The following is a 24960-nucleotide window of genomic DNA, read 5'->3' as shown; positions in this document are numbered from 1 at the left end:
AAGGCTGTGAGAAAAATAAGAGATTCCCTGACCCTCTCGGGAATCTACCCACAAGCGCGCCGGGTGAGGTTAAGGGTGCTGTGTGTGTGTGTGTGTGTGTGTGTGTGTGTGTGTGTGTGTGTGTGTGTGAGACAGAGAGAGAGAGAGAGAGAGAGAGACACTGACTGACTTCTGTGCAGACCAGGAAGGGTGAAGCTTCACCACGAGCCACCTTCTAGAGTGGGGAATCCTGACAAATTCAATCTCTCCTTGCAAGGCCAGGAAACCTGGCGCTGGGGTTGGGTACCCTGGTAAGGGTGTTCCAAGACAGACGCGCTTTCTATAAGCGCCCACCGATGCTTGATTCTGCTCCCTTGCCCATTCGGAACCCATGAGTTTAGGCCTGGATCCCCCTGCTCCTGGGGCGTCCACACCGCTTGCTCGGCTTCCCGACCACGACGCAGGGCGGCACTAAGGCGCCGCGCTCTTCTCTCCTCAGTGGTTCTGACAGTGGGCGGGGTGGGGGGGGGGGCTTCCGGTCACACTTTATGGCAGGCAGGCTCCGGGGCACAGGGCCACACTAGAACCTGCCCTGATCCGCTCTTCGCAGCTCTAAAGTTTTAGGGACAATTTGTTCAGTGAAGCTTCTCAGACAATAGAAAGTTCTGAGGTTTCCTGGACGTTGCGTTCGGGAGGCGGGGCCGGGACCCGCTGACGGCAGTTTCCCAGCCCTGTTCCCCCTCCCCTGCCCCCTCAGCCTGCGGGCAGCAGAAGGCGGCGGCCAGCCTCCTCCTGCCCCTCGGCCGGACGAACCGCGGCTGCCGCGCCTGTCACCTCTGCACCTGCCCGGCTGAGGTGAGATGCCTGGCGCGCAAGGTGAGGGCGGTGCGCGCAGGCCCGCACAGAACTGTTGGGGCTGCCCCGGGGTCGATGACTTCAAATGACGGGTGGGAGAAGGGCCTGCGAGGCTAACAGAATCATCCTCGGGGGAGTGGAAAGAACAAAATTTTTAGGTGACCTAGGTAATAGTCCTAGATTTGAGGCTCAGGAACCTGGGACCATTTAAAGTCAAGTTGTAGGGACGTTGGTTTCCTTATCGAGAAACGAGAATAACATTGTTGCCCCACCCTCCCAAGGTGAGGATAGCTCCCAGATTGGAGATGCAGTCTGGTGGGCGGCTAGAGAGATGTAGAACCCAGGGCGGGAAAGAGCAGGCGCGCTCTCAGCTGTTTTAACCCATCCTTTTTTAGTAGAAAAATCTGAAATTTGAAACAGAAATGGCCACATAAGGACAATTCAGATGAAGTGCAGGCGGGCTGACATCGCGCACTTGGGTCTTTCCGGGAAAGACAGCCGCGCTCTGGGAGAAGCCTAGTCCTCCGGCTTGTCCCCGGACCCGCCCCAAAGGCCGCTGGGAGCTCGGTGAGGACGTGGCGGTCCCCTTGCTCATCTGACTCCGGAGGCAGGTTCCGCAGAAAGAGCTCTCAATCTCGGCCGCTGGGCTCCAAGATAATCTCCTGGCGAAAGCTAAGAGGCGGCCATCCCTTCCCGGGGACTCAGCCCCTAGATTCAGCTTCTTCCGCCGCAAAAAACTCCCAAGCCCTGCGAACTCGCAACTTGCCTCTCCAGGCTTCCGGCGTGGGCGTCCCAGCTACACTTTCGAGCACTTTGCTTGGCCGGCATCTACCCGCTCTTCGATTAAGGAAAGCGCAGTGGGGACAGAGGCAACTCCTGCCTCCTGTACCAGGCCTACGTAGTCGCCCAGGTGGCCGGGTCACAAATAAACAATTCCACCATCAAGAACCCTGCTAACCTCTGTACCCCGCTAACCTCTGAAAACCTAATACTGAATCCAGGTCTCCCAAATAATCTGAATCTCCCCCAGTCCTTCCGGTGGAACAGCTAGCCTGAGCGCAGGGAAAATTGACAAGGAGCCTTCAGCTAGCCTTCTAGCTTTGAGCTTGAGTAGGGGCATGGCTACTTGGTGGTTTCTTTGAGGTTTATTGGTGTATTTGGTGACTCTACAGATCCAGATCAGCCCCCACCCCACTCTTCCTCACCACGCCTCCCCACCCCCACCCCACCACCGCAAGTTGGTGTCTCTAGAAGAGCCTCAGGGTTCTGAGTCCCGTGGGGGCGCTCAGAGATGGTCAAAGCAAGGTTTCTCCACAAGCTCTGAACTCTGAAGCTACACGCTTCTCCGCTGCGCACCCTGCAAAACTGGTGGGGAAGAGAAGTTAAAATACAATGGCAAAATGCACTGTTGAGAACCCTTTGAAGTTGGGCAACCACGGCTGCGCCACTCTCCCCCTCTCTTTCCTCCCCATCTCCCCACTCCTCCAGATGCACCAGAAATCGGCACTTTGATCTTGCAAAGCAGCAATTTATATTTATTTAATTTTTTTTTCCTGTAAAACGATGATTGGGCCGGGGAGAAAATAATGTAATTTCACGGGCGCAGGGCTGAGCAGCGGTTGTCTAGGCCATGCCGGGGCTGGGTGAGGGCACCATGCACATCTGTTCACCCGGGTTTGCAGCGCATTCCTCTTCGCCAGGGTTCTCGTTCGTTCTCACTCTCTCTGTCTCTCTTCCCCTCCACCGGAGAACCGGTCAACCCAGGCAGGAGGCTAGGCTTTATTTGTCTTTGACGAAGAGATGCTGGGGGCGATGGTGGGGGCTTGGGGAGTGCAGGAGGAAAAGTCAAGGCTGAGGCTCCAGTCCGGGAAAGTGAATTAAAGAGTGGGGAGGAGACGCTCAGAGAGAAAACCACCTCCTGCCTTGGAGAGGAAAACTCAAAGCCGTTCACCTTCTTCTCTAATAGTGGAGGGGTGGGGGCAGCTGCGGACTCAGTGGGTGGAGGGCCAATGTATATATCTTTCCCCACATCCAGAGCACGGAGATTTACTGGAATAACTCTGATGTGCAACCTTTCTCGGCACTTTGCCTAATAACCTCAAATTGGATTAACATTTGGGAAAATATTAACTACTTAAAGCGACAAACACCACGGCTTCCCACTAATTTCTCCCACCTTCACGCTGAACCCAAGGTCCCTCCGTCCTCTGCCCGAGTCAACCTGGCCAAACTCCCACTGCTCTGGGTCTTCCACTCCCTAGGGCCCTCAGTCTCTTAGCCCTTTCTCCCAATAACCACGTTTTCTTTCTGTACTCTGAGATCTCTTGTCTTTGCTCTCTGGCTGCCCAGAGCAGGCTGTATCCAACACATCAGTGTTTGAGAAAGGAGTTCAGGAGACCCACCCCTACCTGGCCTTCAATCTGCACAGCTGATTCCTCCAGGCCCTTGACCCTCCCACCCCGCCCCCTGATGCTTTGTGCTAGGAACCCTTTGCTGAGGCCTTCAAGCCCCAGGCAGTGGGCCACCCTGGCTCTACTATACGTGACGTGATTGGCTTGCTCAGAAGACATGTTCTAGGACCCCTAGTCCTCTGCCAGTACCTCAAATTCTGATAGGCTCAAGCTGCTTGGGGAAACCAGGCCAGGGTGGGGGGCACTGATACATGCCCCAGACAGAGGTGCAGCCAAGGTCTCAGTAACTGAGAAGCAGTGCTCACCACTTCCCTTCTATTTTTCTTTCCCTTTGTTTCCTTTTTCCATTCCTTTTCTTTTTTCCATTCCTCTCTTCTTTTTTTCTTAAATTCTGTCTTCTCCTTCCATTCCCTCTCATGTTTCCCTAGCTTTCATTAGCCTCTCTCGGTTCTAAATGGCTGCAATCCACATTCCTCAGGACCACAGAGGCTGCTAGTACACTTGTCCACTGGCATCTCCAGCCCTAGATAGAGCCCACAGGGCGTGCTCTGGGAAACTGGGAGCAAAACAGGAGCAGCTAGTGTTAGAGCCCTCAGGGGCCTCCCAGGGCCCAAGGCCCAGGTGAGGGACTCAGTGGCTCCTCCTTGCACATATCTTTCCTTTGAGCATCTAATGCTTCCACTTGCTCACCTCCCTCCCCACAGTCTTCCTCAGGAAATAGGTGCTAGCTGGGCTTCCAGCCACAGGTTAAAAAAATCAGGAAAAATAGATGGAAAGAAGGCAAACGGTGGTGGTCTCTGGATGATACAAGAGTCTGCCACAGTCAGTTGGCTGGGTGAAAAAAAGCATCTGTAGCACTGAAGGAAGCTCCCCCAGTGGGGCAGACATGGTTGAGAGTTACTAGGGAGGACAGGAGGGAGATCCAGGAGCAGCACAGAGGAAACGCCTGGGCAACACCTGCACCAAGGAAACCTGGGCAACCCCATCTCACCTCAACAAGAGTTTTAATGCAGCATTTGCACAGAGCAAGACGGCCAGTGAGACTGGATTTGCCATCAAGGGAGAGAAAAAGTAGCCCGAGAAAAGAGGCTGCCAACATTCCACTGAGAAGTCCAAAATGGGGAAAAGGCAAAAATAAAGAGGGGAGGTCTTCTTGCATTTCACCCTCTTCCCTTCCCTTTCTGGATCCCACAGGAAGCGGTGGTTTGGGGCCTGGTCCAGGGCGTCCCAGGGACTGGCTTCGTCCCCTCCATCCCTAAAAGCTTCCTTTACTCTGGCAGCCCAGGCCCTCCTGGCCAGCCTTTGCTGGGGGCAGGTGGGAGGGGGTGGGGGTTGGGTGGGGTGGGAAAGAGCTAGGCCTGTGGTCTCTGCCAGGGGAGGAGGCTGCAGCCACCTGGGCGCCAAAACAAGACTAAACTCACTCCCAGAACTGGAACTCCTCTAAGCCCAGAAGTCGAGAGGGGCTTTGCAGCATCGCTGCCAAGGTTCGTCCTTTGAGGGGTGGGGACTTTGATGGCGAGGCTGTCTCTCCCTTCTAGCCGCTTTTCCTAAGGCTAGTCTGCAGCTTGACAGGAGCCCTTCAAATTAAGCCAACAGCTTTTTCTCCCAAGCTGAGGTTTTTCCTCTGAACTCTGGAGTTCTGCTCCCTTCCATTGGGCTCCAAGGACCTGTGAGGTTTCTCTGTCTGTCCCCTTTCTCACAAGGAATCTGATTTCCAAAGTCCTCAGCTACTCTGATAAATAACTGACACCAATAAGTGCTCGGAACCTTAAGACCATTTCTTATTTGCATTTCAAGTGGAACTGAGCTGTAGGGATGACAATTAAAATAAACAGAGAACCCCCGAGTTGAGCCCTGTGAGTGTATGTATGTGTGTGTGTTTGGGGGTGAGCGAGAGGGGAACTCAGTTTGAAAATATTTGAGGGCCCACCATAGGCAGCTTTATCTCACTAGTGGCCATAATAGAGTGATGGAGATAGCTCCCATGCTGGGTTAACACACCCTGTCCTCAAAAATCTCCCAATTGGCAGGCAGAGATGGTCTGCTTGGCACTTGCTACAGACCACCACTGTGAGGACAAATTCTACTTAAGACGTAATTGCTGTTACCAGCCTACAAGTGGGTGGGGTTGAAAGTCCAGAAGCCTTCAGAGAACAGGTGGCTCTGGGGTTGAGCCAATAAAGGGTCAAAGTCATCTAAAGCAGATGCTTTTGAGGTGAAGCCACCAAAGCTGACTGGCACCGAGAGAGAAGGCTGACCAAGGGCTGGTCTGAGGCGGGCAATGGGGATCCTGATGAGCAGAATAAGAGCTTAGCAGCATGATACCAGTTGACTGCCCATAGCCCTAGGTGACTGCCTCCAGGTTGCCTTCCTGGAAGCAACCACTGTGGCTCCTGCAGTGATACATGTTCTGTTAGGCATCTGGCTGAGCCGTACCTTGAGTAATGTCACAGTGGGAGACCCTGCCCCATTATCCTTTTGCTGGCAAGGATGCTTTGAAGCCTCTCATGTATATTTTAGATCTGGGCAGGCAAGACTTTTTGGCCTGTGTAAGACAGTTCCATCAGTGCCCCATCTTTCCCTACTAAGTTACTTGAGTCAGTTGCAACCAGAGAGAACTTAGGTGTGCACAGAGAAGGGCTGAGGGTATAGGAGCAAATAATTCCAGCTCTAGAATTCTTTTTAGAATTTTACCTGCACTAAAAGCTGTGAGACCTTTGCCAAGCCGCCTAACTCCTTTGTACCTCAGTTTTCTCATGTGTAAAATGGGGCTGGTAATACTAGTTCTTGGCTTGTAGAGCTTGAAGCAGGTGACATAAATCCATGCAAAGCACTTAGCACAGGGTGCTAAGGTCTGGAGTAACAAGCTCAGTAAATATTAGCTCTTCTTAATTTGTGCAGACCAGAAAGAGAGGAGATACAGAATGAAACTTGATGGCAAGAGAGGAAGGCCGTGGAAATAAACACTTATCTTGTTCTCTTTATCTTTCCTGGAAGGAGAGGCCTCTTGATAGCAAACACCTTCTGCTGTTTTCTGAGCTGACCCAGAAGTTCTCATATCCTGTGGTAAAGGCAACCAAGGATAGTAATATTGGGTGTTGGTGAAGCTTCCATCCACCATAGTGCCACTGACCCTTGCCCCTCAGAGTCATCATGCCTCAAAGGCCCCTAATGCCACAGACACCATTGATAATTAGGAGAAAATGGATTCACGAATGGTTCCATTTTGGAAATTCCTTCATTCGCCTGGATTTGTAGGCTGTCTTACAAAGTCCTTGTGAAAGTATGTGAGTTCAGTATTTTTCTTGGTTTCAGTGGACCACTTTTCTCCCTGCTGGCTTTCCGGGGTACTTGGCAATGGCCCAGAGTGCAATGCCTCTTGTGGCTGTTTGAGTGGGACCAGCAGTGGGACTGTTCTGCCCCCAACTCTTCCCCAGCAGCAGCTCAAGGGACTCTGGCAATGTTTGCCTCTCAGCAGACACCCACGTATGTGTCTCTGGTCTGAAAGTACAGGCAGGTTATAAAACAACATTTAAAAATTACATATATCAATCTATATCTACTGATTTACTTCAACCATTTGGAGGGTTCATTTGTGCAGGGACAACTGTGCACCTGATCTTGGTAATCTCCTTACCCTGACTAATTTCAGTGTCACAGGATGCTATGCATACCACCCATGAGTTCTGGATTCCTTCCTATCCCCTTAGATTTGGTTTCAGGTAGAAGAGGTAGCCCATGAGTTATGGGCCAAAGTCACATAAAAGCCTCCCATGGACTAGCTCACACCCCGCCAGCTCCCCCAACCTCACCTGAGGCTGTGGGCAGAGGCAAGAACAATTCCAGCTGCCCCAGCTACCCTAGCTACCCTGACCTCGGCAGCCTGGAGGATCTAATGCCCCAGCCCCACCAGGGAGCTGCCCAGTTGTTCCGGTGTGGAGAGTTGTTTTCCACTCTCCTTGAATAATGGAGAATAGCTATTGAATAATGGAGAATAGCCACCCCACTCTCCTTGAATAACTATTTCCACTGGTGGAGAGGGGAGACTGAGCGTAAGGAGGCTGTAAAAATCCACATATGGGACTTTTTGGGTGATGGCTCAGGGCTGGGTAAGCTCTTGAATTTCCACCTTGGACATTTTGTGGCCATTTATTAGCAACAAATGAAATTCAACCACTTCTGGAAAAAATAAAGTCATCATCAAATTAAATCCCTAATGCCTAAATTCAGCTGCCTTTAGCTGCTGGTCCTTGTGCCCCAACAGATTTCAGTGCTAGAGGCCCCTCTCCCCTCCCTCCTTTCTGCCAACCTTAGCCTCCCCACCACCACCCGGCAGAAACCTCAGGTACCCCCTTTATGTCCCAGGGTTGCTACAGAGATAGACTGCAGGGCCCGGTGCTTCTTCCCTCATAAGCTTTAGATAATTCTTCCTCTCAGTGGAAAAACTAAAGGGAGAACTCTACTTAGCCAAGCACCTGCAAACCCAGCATGAAGCGGGAGATAGAGTCACATTTAGGGGGTGAACCTGGTAAAACTGGGGTTCCTGAGACCAGAAAGAACAGGAAATAATTCTCTGTGTAGGACTCATCTGGCTCCCAAGATTTAGCTTTTTGGCCTGAGGCCTGCCGACTAAAGGGCCAAGGGGGTGCACATGAAAGCAAGACAAAGCCCTGCTGCTCCCACTTGGCCCCACCATTTCTCACTGTCCTGTCTGTCAGTCCCTGCTGAGGATCTTGGGGCTTTGGAAAAAAGTCCTAGTCACCGCCAAGAACTGGGTGGCTCTCCGGAGTAGCGAGGGCTGGAAGCTGGATACTCCTCATGTTTCATTTCTTTTGTTGCTTCAGAGACCTTGACCATTCAGGCAATCCCTTGCAGATAAAGGAGAGGAGGCTACCGGACAGCCACATGGATTAAGCTTCAAGAAGCCAGGGAGATCCCGGGAGAGTTATGGATTAGGGACAAGAGATGCAGCAGGAAGGATGCGTGTTGATTTCTGCAGACCTTGGGGGCAATTGAGTGGGGCCAGGATGTTTCCTCACATGCCTGTGTGTGACGCTGTGTACCCATGTATGTGTTGTTTCCACATTCTTGTTTGATTCTAGAAAGGTACATGGATACAACGCGTGTGGGTGTACGAAGTGTATGCATGCTTATGTGTGCTGCCGGATAAACATATGGCTTTGTGTAGTCACACATGATACGTGCATGACGCTTGTACTTAGCTTCCTATAAAAAGTATATGGTAGTTGCTGATGTACCCGTATTTTTTTCGGGGTGCACGTTGGGGCCTCAAAACTCGCCGACTTTGGATTGGGTTTTATGGTGCTGCTAAGCAATCCCGAACTCCTGAGAGTGCAGAATGTTACCTTCCAGCATTGCGGAAGCAAGGCAAAGGAGAGGGGCTGGAGGGCTTCCCAGGAAGCCCCTTCACCTCGCACCCAAGGCCTGTCTTTCCGCCTTGGTAACCTGAGGCAGGCTCCTCCCTCATGCTCAGTGGGCTCAGCTCAGGCTCGAAGTTACGCATCCTGCATCCTGCGAAGGCAGGCAGGACCGGAGCTGGCGCCTGGAACGGCGGGCGCACCCTGCAGTCGAAGGTCGGGCTGCGGCGTTGCACGAAACGCCGTGGGGAAAGAGAAGCTGGGCCTGGGGGAACAGGATTTCCTCACCTCTTGGGCGCGGCCGCTCCGGCCTGGCCACACAAGGCTCCCTTTGTGGAGGGGCCCTGCTCCTGCGCAGAACGAAGTCAGCGAACAATAGCGCAATTTTGCGGCCCGCCGGCCCCGGCTCTGCCGGCCACACCGCGGCGGCCGAAGGCGAGGAAACCGGGTGGCGCTTTTTTATAGTCACAAATATAAAATCGGGGCTTTCCCCCCCTTTTCGCTCTCCTCTTGCCCCAATGCCGATAGAAAGCAGATAAATTTATGAAGGGCAAGCTAAGAGAATAATTACAGGGTGAAGGCCGTTAAATTTTATTTCCAGTCCCAAAGGCAAAACCTGCGATTTTATTGCAAACATCTGGAAGGACCAAGGGATGGGCACGCTGCGGGTTTAAAATAAAAATAAAAGATTTTATTTCGTGAAAACAAAAAAACATCATTAAAGACCTTTCACCCCCATGGACTTTTATTTTTAAAAAGTGTGAGGGGGTGCTTGAATAGTTAACGACTTATGCGGGTCCCGCAGCTCTCTGCGACTTAAAGGAGCGACTGGAGGTGCGGCCCGCAAGAGTGGACCCACGCTGCCTCCGCGGAACTGGCCTTGGGCGGGCGTTTCCAGAATTCCACTCCCTCTCCCCATCTCACCACGCCCGAGGGTTCCAGATCAGTTATGCTGTCCCATTTCATGCTCCTGTGTTTTTTGTTTTGTTTTGTATTGTTTTGCTTTGGGGGCACCAATTTGGGAAAACATGTGAAAAGTAGAATCGTTGACCTCACATTCCCAGAAGATTCGATCACAGCAATAATAAAATCTCAGATCTGTCCAGCCCCACGGTCGATTACCTTGCCTGCTTTGCTTAGTTGTAAAGTTTTAAGAACACTTTCACTCTGAGGATAAGGAAACTGAGGCATGGGCCATTAATCGACTTGCCGAAGGTCACACAGTTTGGAGGTGAACCAGACCTGGTCACTAGGCTCCAGCTCGCCTTGCAGTCTAGATGGTTTCTTCCCACCCCATAGACGCCTCATAATGTTTTATACCTACCTTGATGGGCGAATTCATTGTAATTCTCTCACCCCCACAGGGTGTCTTACCCACGTGTTTAAGGGCAGCCTAATATGTCCCGCTGGCCAACTATTTTTAACTTTGTTTTCAATTACTCACTCAAAACTCTGAAATCAAAGCCGGCTGGTGGTTCACCTTGGTATTGAGGCATTAGCAGTGGTGTTATTTAAGGTGCTATTCAGTGTGGGGTAATGGGAGGAAAAGACAGGTATGTGGAGGATGTGGGCGCTCCGTTTCTTGGAATGCCTATTTGTGTTTATGACTCTGATCTGTTGTCGCATGACTCTGCTCTTCCTTTGAAAAATCAAAATATCTGGACCTGGTCAGTTGTAGGTGAACAGTTACTGTATTGCCTTTCTCTTTCTAATTTTTCCCCTTCCAAGACTAGGCCTAGACCTCCACCCCTCTGTAAGCCCCTGCAGGTAGCCTGTGAAACCCCAGGGCTCCTCAGACTTCCCAGGTATCCAATAACCTTCGCTTCCTTTTGGGGGACCTGCAGTGGGTAAGTGGGAGGCAGACATCTTGCTTGGCCTTTGTCAATCAGTTTCAGGCCAAAAACAGCCCTGAAATGGAGGGCGAAAAGTTGAAGCCTGTAGCAGGGAAACCTAGGTAGTGCCTAGGGAATTAGCCTCATAAACTGCGGGCCCCACCCTTACCCATAAAGGTTAAAAGAGAGATAAACTGGGGTAATGAGGAGAGACTTTTAAAGCCCGTTGATGTAATCAGTAGAAGGAAAATTTGTATCACACTTGCAGATTCTTACATGTAATCTCCCAAAGCCTCCCTCAACTGCACACGAGTGTACACCTAAGCACACATATTAAGCCATCCTGCTTACTCTTTCTCCAGATTTTCCTTCCCATCAGCAGAGTCACCCACCAAGGAGTGCATGCTTCTGGGAAAAACCTTACATTAACTCCTATAGAGTCACGGGAGTTTTCACTGCTCCTCCCATTTACTTAGAGGAAACCCCTTATTTTCAAGACTGTTAAAAACCAGCCTGCTTTCATTTGGGTTCGGTTGGTTTTAGTGGCCTAACCTACAATTCCAGGATATGTGTGTCTGTGGAATGGGGGTGGGAGCAGCCTATGTGCAATCTGAAGGAGGGGTGTGGAAACTCTTCTGGCTGACTCCTGACTCTGCGGAGTGCAAGCTTCGGAGAGGATGCAGATGCATGCTGTTGAAACCATTGCTCATTCCTCTATGTATGCCTCTCAGATGCTGCGTCTTTGGACACACAGGAACAATCGGGCCTCTGGACTTGCAATTACGTTCCTGGATAACCAAAAAGTCCTCCTTTTTTTTTTTTTTTTTTCCTTTTTTTCTATTTTTGAGAAGACAGGTTCTCACTCTGTCACCGAGTCTGGAGTGTAGTGGTGCAATCTCGGCTCACTTCAGCCTGGACCTCCTGGGCTCAGGTGATCCTCCCCTGTTAGCCTCCTGAGTAGCTGGGACTACAGGCCCACACCACCACACCTGGCTAATTTTTGTATTTTTTGTAGAAATGGGGTTTCTCCATGTTGCCCAGGCTAAGTCCTCCTTTTTGAGAAAATTCCATGGTCTCAGAGAGGGTGAGGCATATGGTGTAACCGCTTCTCAGTCCAAACCAGGCCTGTGAGAGACTGTGAAAGGCAAAAGGCTGCCAGAGAGAGATGGGAGATACCGGCTATGGGGATGAGAAAAGAGCTGGGAAAGTCTAGAGGCCGGCCCCATTGCTACCCCACCAAGCTTGGTAGGGGCAGGCTCCAGCCGCAGGCGGAAAACGCCGGGCGACACCAGAGTTGGGAGGTGAGAGAGAGGCCCCAGCCGCTGGGGAAGGAAATTGCGGGTTCCCGTCTGCCTTGTCTCCAGCTTCTCTGCTGAAGCCCGGTAGCAGTGAATGCGCGCTGACTTTCAGCGACGACTCCTGGAAGCAACGCCAAATGGTGACTGAAGTGGGAGATCCTGCGCCTCTCCATCCGGGCTCCCCAAGTCCTCTGGGCAGAGCTGCAGGAGGCGGGGACCAGTACCCTGCTTCCAGCTCCCCAGAGTTCATGTTCGTGCTCCCTGGGGACCTCCAAGCCTGAGACACAGGCTCCGGGGAGGTCAGGCTTGGCTGAATCACACTCATCCGGTGGCTTTTCCATTGTTCTTTTTGCATTCGCCTGGGATGCTAGCTTCCTGACATCCTGGTTGGATCCTAATTTGGGGCGGGGGTGAAGGAAGAGGGCAAAAGTAGCCTCTTGTCCAAAGAGGCCCAAGGTGAATTCACAACACTGTGGTTGCCTTCAGCACCAGAACACTTCCAACTGTAATAATAAAGACTAGATTTCCCTGGGCCCCTCCGCAGTCCGGCAGAGAATTCGGCGTTTCAGAGGCCTGACAAGTCATCTTTTCTTGCCGCAAGGTGGGAGAGCTGATTCTCCCGGGCCTCGCGAAAACAACAACAAGAAATCTTAACAGGCTGTGGGCCCCCTAACCTAAACTTTCAGGTTTGGAGACTTCTGAGGGCCTGGCTGTCGTCACGACTGGCCTGCTTGGCCTCTCAGTCTGTCCCCCGCCCCCGGGACCCAGCTCTTTCCGGCTTCTTTGCAAAAGGATAGAACCGTCTCGACCAGGGCACTAGGACTGGAAGATCGGGCTGTGTCTAGGCCGCTGTCCGCGAAATCCGAGACGTTTTTTCAGCTTGGCTAGGACCGACTTCGCCGCCGGTTTGAGCTTTCTCTGCACTCGGGGGTCTCCTGCCGTCCTCGACGGGTGGCGTAACTTGGGAAGGGGTGTGGGAATTAAGAATGGCCAGGAGCGTTGGATTTTTTAATTCCTTAGAAATCCATGTTGAATGCAGTCCTTAGAGATCGCAAAAGGCAGGGGGCGGCCAGGGGGGAGATCAGCTGGCCGGGAAAGCCATGGTCTTGAGGTAACGGGATTTGCAGGGAATTTTGAAAAAGCTCCTTCTCTTCTGTTAAAGTTCCTAGCTGTTCTTGCCTGTCACCTCTCCATAGGTTCTCTGCAACAAGAGCCCGGAACAGGCGAAGCGCAGCCCAGCGTTCGGGCCGTAGGGAAAGAGAGTATTTATTTGCGGCGTGAGGGGGCCCAGCTGGAATACGCCTGAGGAGCTCGCCCTAAACCCCGCGCTCCGCCGCCCGCCCCTTGCTCTCAAGGCGCCTGTGTCTCCTTCTCCACCAGGTAGAGCTGGAAGGAGGAAGCGGTCTTTGAATTTTCAGTTACAAGACCCTGGTTAGTAACAGGGCTTTCTGTTTGTTTGTTTGTTTGTTTCCTTTTGCCTTACCCAGATTTGCTTAGAAAACGTTCAGTAGGAACATTAAAACCTGTGTGGCGAAATCCAGGAGGAACCAGAATATTCTAAAGCACCTGGGGCTGACGCGAAATTATCAGAATCGTTTTCTGGCATTTTGGACAGGTTAACATTTTGTCAGAGCCCCAAAATTCCAGATCTGCAACTAAAGTGACTCTGGACTTGCAGTGTCTATGAGACCAGCAGATCTGGAAGAAAAACGTATGGATTTGGGATTTGCAGGAGTTTGTAAAGGCGCAGATCAGACCTCAACTTTCAACTGTCCTACCTCCCTCTTGGAGTAACCCATGGGGAAACCGGGAAGCCAGGGGTTAAAGTCGGCCCAGGAGCATCCAGGGGACGACTGGCGCTGCGCCTTGGCCCGGGCCTCAGTCTCTCCCTTCCTCTCATTGGTTCGCGCTCTCGGAGTTTCTCTTGTTCCCTCCTCGCTATTGGTTGGGGGTTGGCTTTTTTCCCCCTCAGTCTTTTTCTTCCTCCCCCTCCCTCTCCCTCACCCCTCGGACAGGAGCGCACCGCCTGCCCCCTGTTCCTCGGGAAGGGAGGAATTTAGCGGAAAAAAAAGTTTCCCAGAAGTTTGGATCACAGGGAGGACGGGAAGGCAGAGAGGAAGAGAGAGAGGGAGGAGAGAAAAAGAGAGGGAGGGGAGAGAGAGAGAGGAGAGAGAATAATAATAATAACAAAAACAAGATGAAGTTCAGTGGACACAGTCTGTGAGCGCCTACCCCGGTGGGTGGGAAGCAGGACTCGGGCGCTCATGCAGCGAGCGGGCGGCGCTCGGGGCGCTAGTTCCTAGCAGCTGGGCCAGCGTAGGGGCGCAGGTCGGATCCGGCAGAGGAGGGCGGAGGAGGACGCAGGGGGAGGGTGGAGAGACCCGCGAGCCGCAGTCTCAGCCTCGTCCGCCGCGCCTCCGCCTCTCCCGGGCCGGGCCCGGTGGGCGCTCCGAGCTTGAGGGCGCCGGCTGCTCCCTCGGTAGCGGGGGCAAGCGGAGGCAGGGGTGTGGGCGGCTAAAATGAGTGAAAGGAGAAGATCTGCAGTCGCCCTGAGCTCGCGAGCACATGCCTTCTCCGTTGAAGCCTTGATCGGCTCAAATAAAAAACGGAAACTGCGAGACTGGGAGGAGAAGGGGCTGGACCTGTCCATGGAGGCGCTGAGCCCCGCAGGCCCACTCGGAGACACGGAGGACGCGGCGGCACACGGCCTGGAGCCTCACCCGGGTGAGTGCGTCGCAGCCGACCGCGGGAGGCGGGCGGAGAAGGGACGCCGAAGGGCCAGTCGCCGGTCGCGGGTGAGGAGCTAGGCCCTGCCATTGACGCCCTGCCTTGCCCCAACATAGGTTTCTGTTTCTTCGCGCAAATGCCCTGAGCCTCCCTAAATTCACCGGAACCAATTTTGGGGGCTGGACTGAACCTTGCATTTTCGTCGCCAGCCTAAGCAAGGAGTCCTGTTTGTTTGCATTTCTTTTTCTTTTGGGTGGAGAGCGCAGCTTTCTGGGTGTCCGTGGGTGAAGGGCTGCCGGTCCCTGGGATTGGGAGGGGCGCGGGCCGAAGGCAACGGCGGGAGCTGAGATCTAGGACTCGCTTCTGAGAACTCGGGAGGACTGGCGCGGCGTTCTCCAATCCAATACCTCAGTCTCGGGGAATGACCAGTTGTCTCATTTAGCCTTCAACCTCGTCCTTGCCTTTCTCCCACCAACTTTTCGATGGTGGAACATAATTATATTTCTACTCCTTTGGCGTTTACGGAAACAAGAATGGATGTTAGACCCCTTACTCCTTGGGTCACTCTTCAGGGCCCACATCTCTGTGTATTTAGGGTGTGGGTACGATTGATTTGTGTCTCAGATCCTACGGTAACCCATGTATATTATGTGCACGGAACATGTAAAAAGCAGGGGGGATGTCATGTCTGTATTTTAACAGAACCCTAGGAGGGGAGAAGCCAACTTTAACGTTTTGTGTTAAGTGCCAAGATTTCAACTGTGCAAAAACAGCCCGGGGGAACAGCTGTTGTCGGAAGAATCTTGAGTGTGCGCGCGCGCACATAAAACGCTCGCAACTTGGTTTAGCGGTTTCAGAAGCTTTCCAGCCCGGACTTCTAAAACCATGCTGGAAGGTGCTCCTGCTGAACAGCCAGAGCTGGGGAGTAGACCCCGCTTCGCACGCTGACAAGCCCGGGGAGGGGGCAGCGGCCTGCACTGGGATAGAGACGGTCTGGGGCTCAGGAGCTTGGGGATCTCAGCCACAAAGCTGTCCAACTCAGAGGAGGGACAGCTGTCGCTTACATTTTCTCTGTAGGCAGTGACAGTTCAATTTCCATGCTCCCGAGGCTAATAATAATGCGATTAGCGGGTGACCTGCAGAGATAGAGTTTTATGAATTCTCCGTGTTTTTGTGGCCCGTTACGGTATTTGAGTTTAGTGCTGGGGAATTATTTTTATTAGTCGATGAAAAGAAAATTAAAAGGAGATTTATTTCGACCGTCCAAGCCTTTTCGTGTATTTGAATGCAAGTGCTTGTCCACGCGGACCCCTGCGTGGACATTCCAGAAAGGCACCCAGGGCTACTGTGTGTTTCCCTTCGCTGGCCAGACCCTATTTCCTCAGCTCATTTATCTATTGTCAAAATCTCGCGTGGGCCTTCATACAGTTAGAAGTTCTTGCAGGGGTTATGACGCCTTAGAATTTGTAAGGTTCTTTTATTTTCCCCACGGCGGAAAAAACAGAAGTTGTTTAGCTGCGCGTGGCAGACGTCCTGTCCCGGGGAAGTTTTCTCTTGGGAGGCCCCAGTTCGCACGGAGCCCGTCTAGGGCCTTATGTTCAAATGGGCAATATATGGGGTCATAATTACAGATTCAGATCACACTTTGCTCTTTCTGCCGTTCTCCTCAGCCTGAGCTCCATTCAGGAGGCAGAAGAGAGAAAACTTAGGGAATGAGGCAAAAAGAAACCATTCCAGAGCGTGAACCTGGGGAGCTAAGCTCATGAATTCTATTTACTCGCTCCCGCGGGATGGGGGTGGGGTGGAAGATCCAACAGAACTAACTTTATGTAACAGAGTTCGGTTGGTCATTTCCCATTACGTTATCATTTTTTAAAAAAGAAAAAGATGGATATTTGGATTAGAGAAAACGAAATATATTTGTGGGGCAAGTGTCTAGGAGGAAGAAGCTGAAAGCCCAGCACCCTCTGGCTTTCTGCGGAGCTGGGCTACACGCCGGGCCTAGCCTTTTAGTGGGCCGGGGGAATCCTTAAGTTGGAGCCCCCGCAATGGCTAAGCCTTTCTTAACGATTTGCTGATAGGATTACAAAAGATCTTTTAGTAAAAAGGGCGCCGTGGCGTGGAGACGCGGCGGTCCAGGGAGCAGAAGAGGTGGAGCTGTCGGCTCCAGACTCAGGCGATAGCGAAAGGCGCGACCAGGGCTGGGGGTGTTTTTAGGCCTTTCTTTTTCTGTAATACAGCACCCTAACGAACACACACAGGGACACATTTAAAGATGTGTGTATGGAGGAGGAGTATCGCAGGCGACCCTATTGTGCCCAGAGCAGCGTCTCTTCCCGGGTGAGCCTCATTGTTTTAACTCTTTTCTCCTTAGGGCCCAGAAGCCGCTGCGTGGTTCTCCCGCCCTAGGCCGATAACAAACCGGGAATAGGAAAAAAACAAAAAATTGTTTTGGGGGAAGAATGAAACACACACACACACACACACAAACACACACGCACACGTTCATGCCTAGAGTATTCTCACCATCTCTCATAGCACCGTTTTTTAGTCCGCTCTGCCGGAGCTTCAAAATTCCGCGATCTTTAGACAACTCTAGGGTCAGATTTTAATGTTTAACTTTCATTCAAAGACGAGGCCTTTTGCTTTTTCACAGCCCATTTTTCTTTCCGCGTCTGGACAGAGCTGGCTTTAGTTGGCGCCCGAGCACCCGCAGCCTGGGGCACCAACCTGCAGCAACGGGGGATCAGTCCGGCCTGCGCGTTGTAGGCACTCACTCCACAGAGGAAACTATGTATTTCGAAAGCGTTTCAAAAATTCCACCGAGCCTGGTGGCCCCGAAAAACCCCAAGGCCCGCCAGACTTTGGAGAAGGGTCTGTGAGGTACCCTCACTGTCATACCTACGCCGGCACTCTCAGTCTTTTGGAGAAGCCACTAGGAGTGCCTCAAGACCAGCCTCGGAGGAGCCTGGCTCTCGAGCCTGCTCGCCCCCGCCCTCTCCCAGAGCAACAGAGGAACTTTCGAGCTAGGATCGGCTGGAACAGCTGCTCCGGCTGCGGCCTTGCAAGTATATTGCTGCGGCCTTGCAAGTATATTTCAGGCGCTCGGCGGCGCCATCTGCGCTCGGACCTCAGCCCCTGCTCCACCCGGAGTCCTCAGCTAGGGCTTGGGCCTTTCCCGCCAAAATCTTCTGCTAAGTGCTGCCGAAGCCGGGTCTCCCGCGGAGCGAAATAATGTAAACCTTCTGTGGAGGGATTTCCTCCTCCAGAAACTTCGGGCCGGGCCACGCAGCAGCTGCGTTCCAGAGGCCTGGGGAGGTGGTGGCGCGCGCGGGTGGGCACCTAGACAGGCACATCCAAGGACACGCAGGCAGATCGACAGTCCGCGTACACGTGTACACGTGGCAGGTCTCGCATTCTCGCACGCACCCGTCAGCTCAACTGCTAGTGAAATGAGATAGGAAAAGCCCGTGCAGAAAGCGCGGCCGCCCCAGGGCACTTTCTTCTTTGGAGTTATCTAGATCAAGTGGTCACATGAATTAATCTGCCAGTTTATGGTTTGTTTGCTCAAAATAAAACTCAGAGATTTTAATTCTGACATCACCTCTCTACCAACCTCCAACCCCCAATAGGGTAACAGGGTGAACACGGAGGAAGTGACTCTTTACTGACGTTTAAGTAACGAATAAAAAGTGATGAGTTCAAGCCAGCGGGGGAGAATGTGTTTGTGTTTGCGCGGGGCAAGCGCCAGCCAGGGCACAGGCCGGAGCTCAGACCGCAGGGACAGGGTGTTCGGCGAACGCATAGAGTGAGATGCCGGAGGGTCTGCTGGGGTTGAGTCCAGGAACAAGGAACTTTGGTTTGTCTCTGCCGTGCACGCCCCCGCACTGGTGCTGGCCTGGAGGTGCCTGGCTCCGAGGAGTCAAGGGTGAGGCCTGGTGGACTTACGCAAGGCACTCGCTTGTCAGGTTAAAACGGTCTTCCACGGAGGTCACCCTTTTGGTAAGTGACCTTGTGTGAAGGGAAGCGAGAGGGATCTAAGGCCCGAGTTTGTCATGGGCCAGTGAGGATTATTGTTCGCTGAGGGGATGACCGCCAAGGGCCTTTTTCTGCGCACTGATCGGATCTTACTAAATTAGACGCCCTTTGGGTGCGCGGGGCTGGGTTCCCGGGCAGCGGGGATGGTTATGAAGACATTCTATGTAAAACTCCGGCCCCGGCGCGGTGGCACAGTAGAAACCAGTAGGCAAAGGGAAATAATTGTAACCTGTTCCCACCCAAAGAAATGACCACGGCAAACTGCACTAGGGCAATGGGAAGTTCAGAGAATGGGAAAACCCAGATGTAGAGTTTGGACTGTGATAGGGAGGAAGGTAAAATGTGCTATGGTTTGCATCTCCAAAGGTCCCTTCCCACCCTAGGTTCCCGCGCTTCAGAAGCCAGTAATGATAGACCCAGGGATCACAAGGGGGTGTGCGGGTCTCTCCTTTTGATGCCACGAAGTGCAGGGCGACCCCTCACCCGCCTCTGGCGTCCACCTCTGCACCTCAGAGACCCGCTGGGGAAGCACAAACCTCATGGGCAGCGAAGGCTTTCCTAGGCAACTTCACACACAGTCTACCGCCGCTGCAATTCTAAATTCAGATCTACTCCCAACTCAACGTTATTTCTTGCTGAGCACTATATTTGGGCTCTGAGCTTGCCACTTTGGGTATCTTGATTTGTATAGGTGAAATTCCCAGAAGGAAGATTTCATGGGGGCAACCTTCATGTAGGGAGGAAGGGAGAATTAAATTTCTTAAACAGGAGTTCAGACTGAAATGATGCTGACACAAATCGTCTGCCATTTTTCTGACACCTCCCATACCAATGACTTCAAATGGTTAAAAATCTTTTAATTATGAAAGAAAATTTGTTTAAAATATCTTTTAATATAGACAGCATGTGAGGAGTGAAGAATGGCATGCAATGCCTAAACTGGGGACCAAAACTAAAAATACTGGGTATTGTGTTTTGTGTTCCCCATTTATTTGTATAATGTGCTTCATGAGTGTAAACATGGAAACGAGTTCCTCGTCATTAACCCTCATATTAGGCCACAAGGAGAAAGGGACAACTACATTTTGGCTTAGAAGGCCTAAACATTGTGTTCATCCAGTCCTCTCTTAGGGCATGCAATGCTATTATTGAGTGAAATATTTCCGGTCCATCACAATCGTTCTATTGCCAAAAAAATTATAAGATGAGAGGATCGCTTTGAGATCCTGATTATAGACTCTGGTAGAACTTTATTTCTCACACCCGGGAGAAAAACAATTACCTCTTAAATCTGTGAATTCCTTCTCAGGGTGGCTATAATTTTTTCTTTGTTTTTTGTTTTTTAAAGCAAGGCCGAACTGTACAAATTCCACAGGGATAAAGGGCAGATTGGCATGCTATATACCTTTCTCCTTTCTGGAAACAGGACTCCATTCGATTATTATTCTGGGAGTGCAGCTGGTTATTGCTTTCTTAATCTCAAAAGATAAAGTTGTTCAATAGGAGAAAATACTTAAATGATTTTCCCATCTGAGCTTTATGTTTTGACCTTTTGAGATACTTTTCACAAAAGGGAAAACTAAGGAACTGGTGGAATGTGGAATCTCTTTTCCTTACTCTTTCTCATCCGTGTAGTTTATTTTTGCTTTGCTTTTCCTGGTTTCTAGTAAGTCTGGAATTTTATATGTGCATGACTGACATACTCAGGGGTCTGCACTGGGAACAGCAATTAGCAAATTTATAAATTAGGGTCCTGTTTACACTTCTTTGGGGGAAAGATAATCATTAGTTAATTTAAGTGAGGCCCTTGCTCTAAGTGTCAGAGGTGGAAAATGTGATTTAGTAGGGAGGACCCGCTGTGAAATGGGAAAAGGGGAATTCAAGAAACTGGTGAGGACCAATCAACATTTCTTCAGTGCCATTAATGGCTTCACTTTTAGGCAGGATATCTTGCTGACTGCAAAACTGATGATGAGCTTTTGATACCAGAAGTGAAAACAGGCCTTGCAAATGACTACTTTTCATTTTATACTTTTAATATTAGCTAGTGTTTTATATATTTTATAGATAAGTGTATAAAACATATGTTCACAAATGTATGTGCTTATACACAAACTTATGTGTGAACACCATAATATCCCCAGAACACTATATCTACAACAAAATATCAGTTCTGAATTGGATGTAGACAAAATTTGGGACAAGAAACTGCCATTGTGTGTGTGTGTGTGTGTGTGTGTGTGTGTTTGTAGCCAGTTTAACAAATTGGGAATGTATAAAATTTGGGAGGCCAAAAGTTTTGTCACCCCTAGGTATCATGGGACGATTCTAAAGCATCCCAGTTTTGAAACTTCCAGGTAATGGGCATTTTCATTTAACTTGTAAATAAACTGATGACTGTGACCAAAGTCAGAAGCACCAGTCAAAGCCGGGCTCATGCCTGTAACCCCAGCACTTTGGGAGGCCGAGGCGGCGGGGGGGGGGGGATCACGAGGTCAGGAGTTCAAGACCAGCCTGGCCAAGATGGTGAAACCCCATCTCTACTAAAAATACAAATTTTAGCCGGGTGTGGTGGTGCGGGCCTGTAATCCCAGCTACTTGGGAGGCTGAGGCAGGAGAACCGCTTGAACCAGGGAGGCGGAGGTTGCAATGAGCCGAGATCGTGCCACTGCACTCCAACCTGGGTGACAGAGCAAGACTCAGTCTCAAAAAAGATGGAAAAAAAAAAAAAGCACCAGTCAAAATACCAGAAATTGAGACTGTACAGATGCTATTTAAAAGAACAGGAGGAGTGGAAATTTTTCTAACTAAATTTGGCATTTAATTTTGTAATTTGTATTAATTTTGGATGGGCAGAATGCTACTTTTTATTCTAAAAAGTGGTTTCATGTTCTTCCATGTAGAAAGTAAACGGAATAACTAAGATAAATCTTAATAATAAAAATGGCTTATAGAAATAACTAGAGAAACATCGTGATTTGGGGAAATTAATTTAAGAACATAAGAAATGCATGTAAAAACGTCCTCTTATTTGTCTTCTTATATTTTCTACAATATAGTTGCCAAGGCTCAAATGAGCTGACAGTTTCCAAAATGTTGCCATACACTTTAGAGGATTAAAAAACAAAAACACAAACCACCCACTACAGATGACGAGTAGAGTTCCCTTGGAAAGGGAACATTAGAGAGGTCATTATTATAGACCTAGCCCGGAGCCTTGGAGTTTTTTTAGCTTTTAGTTGTCAACTGGATGAACCGATTTTCCGAATCCCCTCACCGCTGCGTTCTCTTTACTATCCCACAGCTGGGAGCGTGTAGTTTAAACTCCGGATAGGGTCCGGGAAGCAGTTAACCCCCTTACTTGCCACTCACTTCCCCTCCCCCAATTTTCCTCCACGCACGATGAAAACGTCCAATTCTTCCCCCTCTCCAAGAATTTCAGATCCCGTTTCGCCGCAGAAGGAACTGGGATTGCATCTCTTCTCTTCAACCCATCTCTGGAAAAACAGCGCAGTTTCGGTGACCTTCAGAAGTCAGAATTAGGCCGTGGCCGCGTCTGCCCGCCCTCGGCCCCTCGGCCCGGCCTTGGAGGCGCCGCGGGGCCGGAACGGCGAACGGGTCAGGCGCGGCTTGGCTGCGCGGCTTGGCTGCGAGGCCTCGGTGTGCCAGCCCGAGTTCCTGTTCTCGCGCCTGGGGCTCCGCGCTGGCCCCACCGCCTCGCCTCGCCTCGCCGCATCGCGCCGCGTGCGCCCGGGGTTATCGCGGGGCCTTGGAAACCCGGGACCCGGAACCCTGAGGGATGGCGGCTGTTCTTAGCTCTAATTACATCCTGGAGAAATGTGGGGACCCTGGGCTAACCGGGAAGGCCCTGGTGAAAGATACCCCCCAAAAAACAGAACAGACCAAAACAAAACAAAAACAAATCAGGAACCCGCCAACGACAAACCAGAAATGCAAATAGAACCCAAGGGTCTCACACCTCGCGCCCTGAGGGGAGTTCGAGCTTTTGCTTTCATCAGGCAGAACAAATTTCCGAGGAATCAAACTGACTTCAAACATTAGCAATTAGAAACCAAGAATCCGCTGGCTTGAAGAACTTTTAATCCCTAACCATTTCCAAATGGGTAAATCTAGGGTCAGTATATATCGTAGCTAGTCTGTTAAAAAGGAAAGTCATCCTGTGGGATCGTGACGTGGAGGATCCCTGGGTGCCTAAGAGGCAGGGACGCTGACGCCCAGAAAGCGGGCATTGCCCACCGAGACAAAGAAAAGCAAATGATTGTCCTTCCCTCTGCTCTTGGGGATTAAAAAACAATGAACGAATTCTTTTATTAAAAAAAAAGAAAGAAAAAGAAACCAACCAAGTGTAAAAGCAGAGTGAGAAGTGACTACTAGTAGCTGAAATAACTGCGTTCTTTTAAGAACCCGGCGGGAATGGCTTCCCTTTGGAGGGAAGTCCTGTCCCGATGCATCCTTGCTCCAAAGCTTTAATCTCTCCAGGATACAGGGCTCCGAATTGTAAACCTAGGGGCTAGGTGCCTTGGGTGGTTTAGTTCTTCCACTCTTGCTCCTGAAAAATAAATAACTGATTTTCACAGTGGGGAGGGGCAAACATTTGAGCCAGCAAGAGATTGTGAACACAGCAGTGCCTTCCCTGGGTTCAGAAATGTTTTCTCAATTTAGAAGGTTAATTAATAATTTGATTTTTTTTGGCATCAAAGGGTGGGAGGGGCTATACGTACTATTTAGAAAGAAGGATTTAGTTAAAAAATTAAAGGTATAAACAAACTTGCAAAGGAATACTGAATTGTAAAATATATCAGAAACTTTACTTACTTATGTGGATATATATGTCTTCACTCTCCTGCAAAGCTTTCAACACAGACCCTCATGTTCTGTATTATATCCATATTTTTATGGTAGAAAGAGGGCTGAAGGAGCTTAAGTTAGGAGTCCTAGATTCTAGTGCTAGCTTTGAAATTGATGTTGGAACCAGCGATATTTGTTTTAAAACCAGACATATTAATGTTGAAAAAAAGTTTCAAAATTGTTTTATAGCCACTGATGAGGCCTCAGTGCCTCATTTGTGAAGTGAGGGAGACAAGGCTCAAATGACTTCTGAGGCCCCTTTCGCTACAAGATTCTGTGATCCTAACTTTGGTTTTGCTTTTTGAAATATTAACATTTTCTCCTAAAGTACTTTGGTCATCACTTGACCCATCCTTACTTTGTTGGAACGAAGGAATTTTACTGCAGTTGTAGAAATTAACAGCAATAGCAACACAAGGCCAAAAAATAAAAATAAAAGAGAGAGAGAGATTTTTAGAGCTAGAATTAAAAGCTTTGGTAAAGTTCTTGAAAAAGTTTTTATATTAATATCACATGTTCAACAGTCCTGGATCAGTGATTTCCAGTCCTTGTGTATGATGTAACCTATTGTTGCTTGCGTGAACGCTGTTGAAAGGGTTCTACGGCATTAGCGAATTTAAAGGAAATGTAAGTTATTTATGCTTTGAACATTTTCTGTGCCATTCCCAGAAATAACTGGAAAAACTCTGGATTTGAAAAATGAGGGTTGAAAAAAGGAACTTCATCACTGGTGAGTTGAATTGGTGGGCTAATAAAAATCAGTTGCCCCCTCATTACTATTTGAGCCTGATGGAAAGCACTAGTAACTATTTTCCATGTCTAGTCTGCTTAAGCCGAGATCTTGATCTGGCAGAGATGTGAGAATGCTAAAAGGATGACTTAGTAACAGGCAAAACGCTTGTCAACAAGATAGATCAGAAGACAGCTTAGCATTCAAGGCCTCTATTCATAGCTGCTGAACTTGAGGGCAGGGTCAGATGCAAAACTGTGCCCAGCATACACCTAGGAGGGTTTCTAGTGTTTCTATCTGTAGGACTTTATTTCCTTACAGACTTCTGCAGGTGGGTTCAAACTCCAGTGATGGCTCCCCACCGTCATCTGATGTCCACATTCTGCACAGCCCCTGTGCAGACTTCTGCAATCATGGAACCTGTGGATTTACTAGTTGTCCTCTGTCGCTACTACCCTATAAACTACTGTAGGCCAATGACCTTGTCCTCATTGTTTTTGTATCTCCAGAACCTAGGACAAGTGGCTGTTACATAGGAAGCACTTAATAAATAACAAAACTATAATAATGATAACACGATAACAATGATAAGAAACAGCAACATTTATTAAATAGGCACTCTGTGCCAGCCCCTGTGATATATATATATATGTGCATATATATGTGTATATAACAATTATATGTATATCAAAACACTCACAAAATACTCTATCTTATTATCATTTCTATTTGGTGCAATGAATGAATGAATTATACAGTGTAGTGGTTAAAAGCTCAGATTCTTGGGGTCAGACTTCATGTGTCTGAGCCCTGGTTTTAACACTTGCTAGTTGTATGACCTTG

General features: G+C 50.0%; 1 protein-coding gene across 6 annotated transcripts in view; it reads left to right on the top strand.

Moving 5' to 3' along the window:
• The first annotated feature begins 718 nt into the window (after positions 1-718).
• The window catches only part of TBX15 (T-box transcription factor 15), a 118294-nt gene continuing 94052 nt past the window's right edge, over positions 719-24960 (top strand). For 2 of the 6 annotated variants that reach the window (XM_063599366.1, XM_063599353.1), the window contains exon 1: positions 13773-14477. In XM_063599366.1, coding sequence (XP_063455436.1) covers positions 14273-14477 — 205 coding nt within the window. In that variant the 5' untranslated portion in view covers positions 13773-14272. Of the gene's footprint in view, positions 856-12554; positions 14478-18459; positions 18483-24960 lie in introns of those variants that run through there. The other 4 variants (XM_063599367.1, XM_003806294.8, XM_055114442.2 and 1 more) reach the window with 4 other exon arrangements.

The sequence above is a fragment of the Pan paniscus genome, chromosome 1 (assembly GCF_029289425.2).
Source record: "Pan paniscus chromosome 1, NHGRI_mPanPan1-v2.0_pri, whole genome shotgun sequence".
In the NCBI taxonomy this organism is placed as follows: domain Eukaryota; kingdom Metazoa; phylum Chordata; class Mammalia; order Primates; family Hominidae; genus Pan; species Pan paniscus.
The sequence above is the reverse complement of the archived record's forward strand: the minus strand, read 5'-3'. Positions and strand labels throughout refer to the sequence as shown.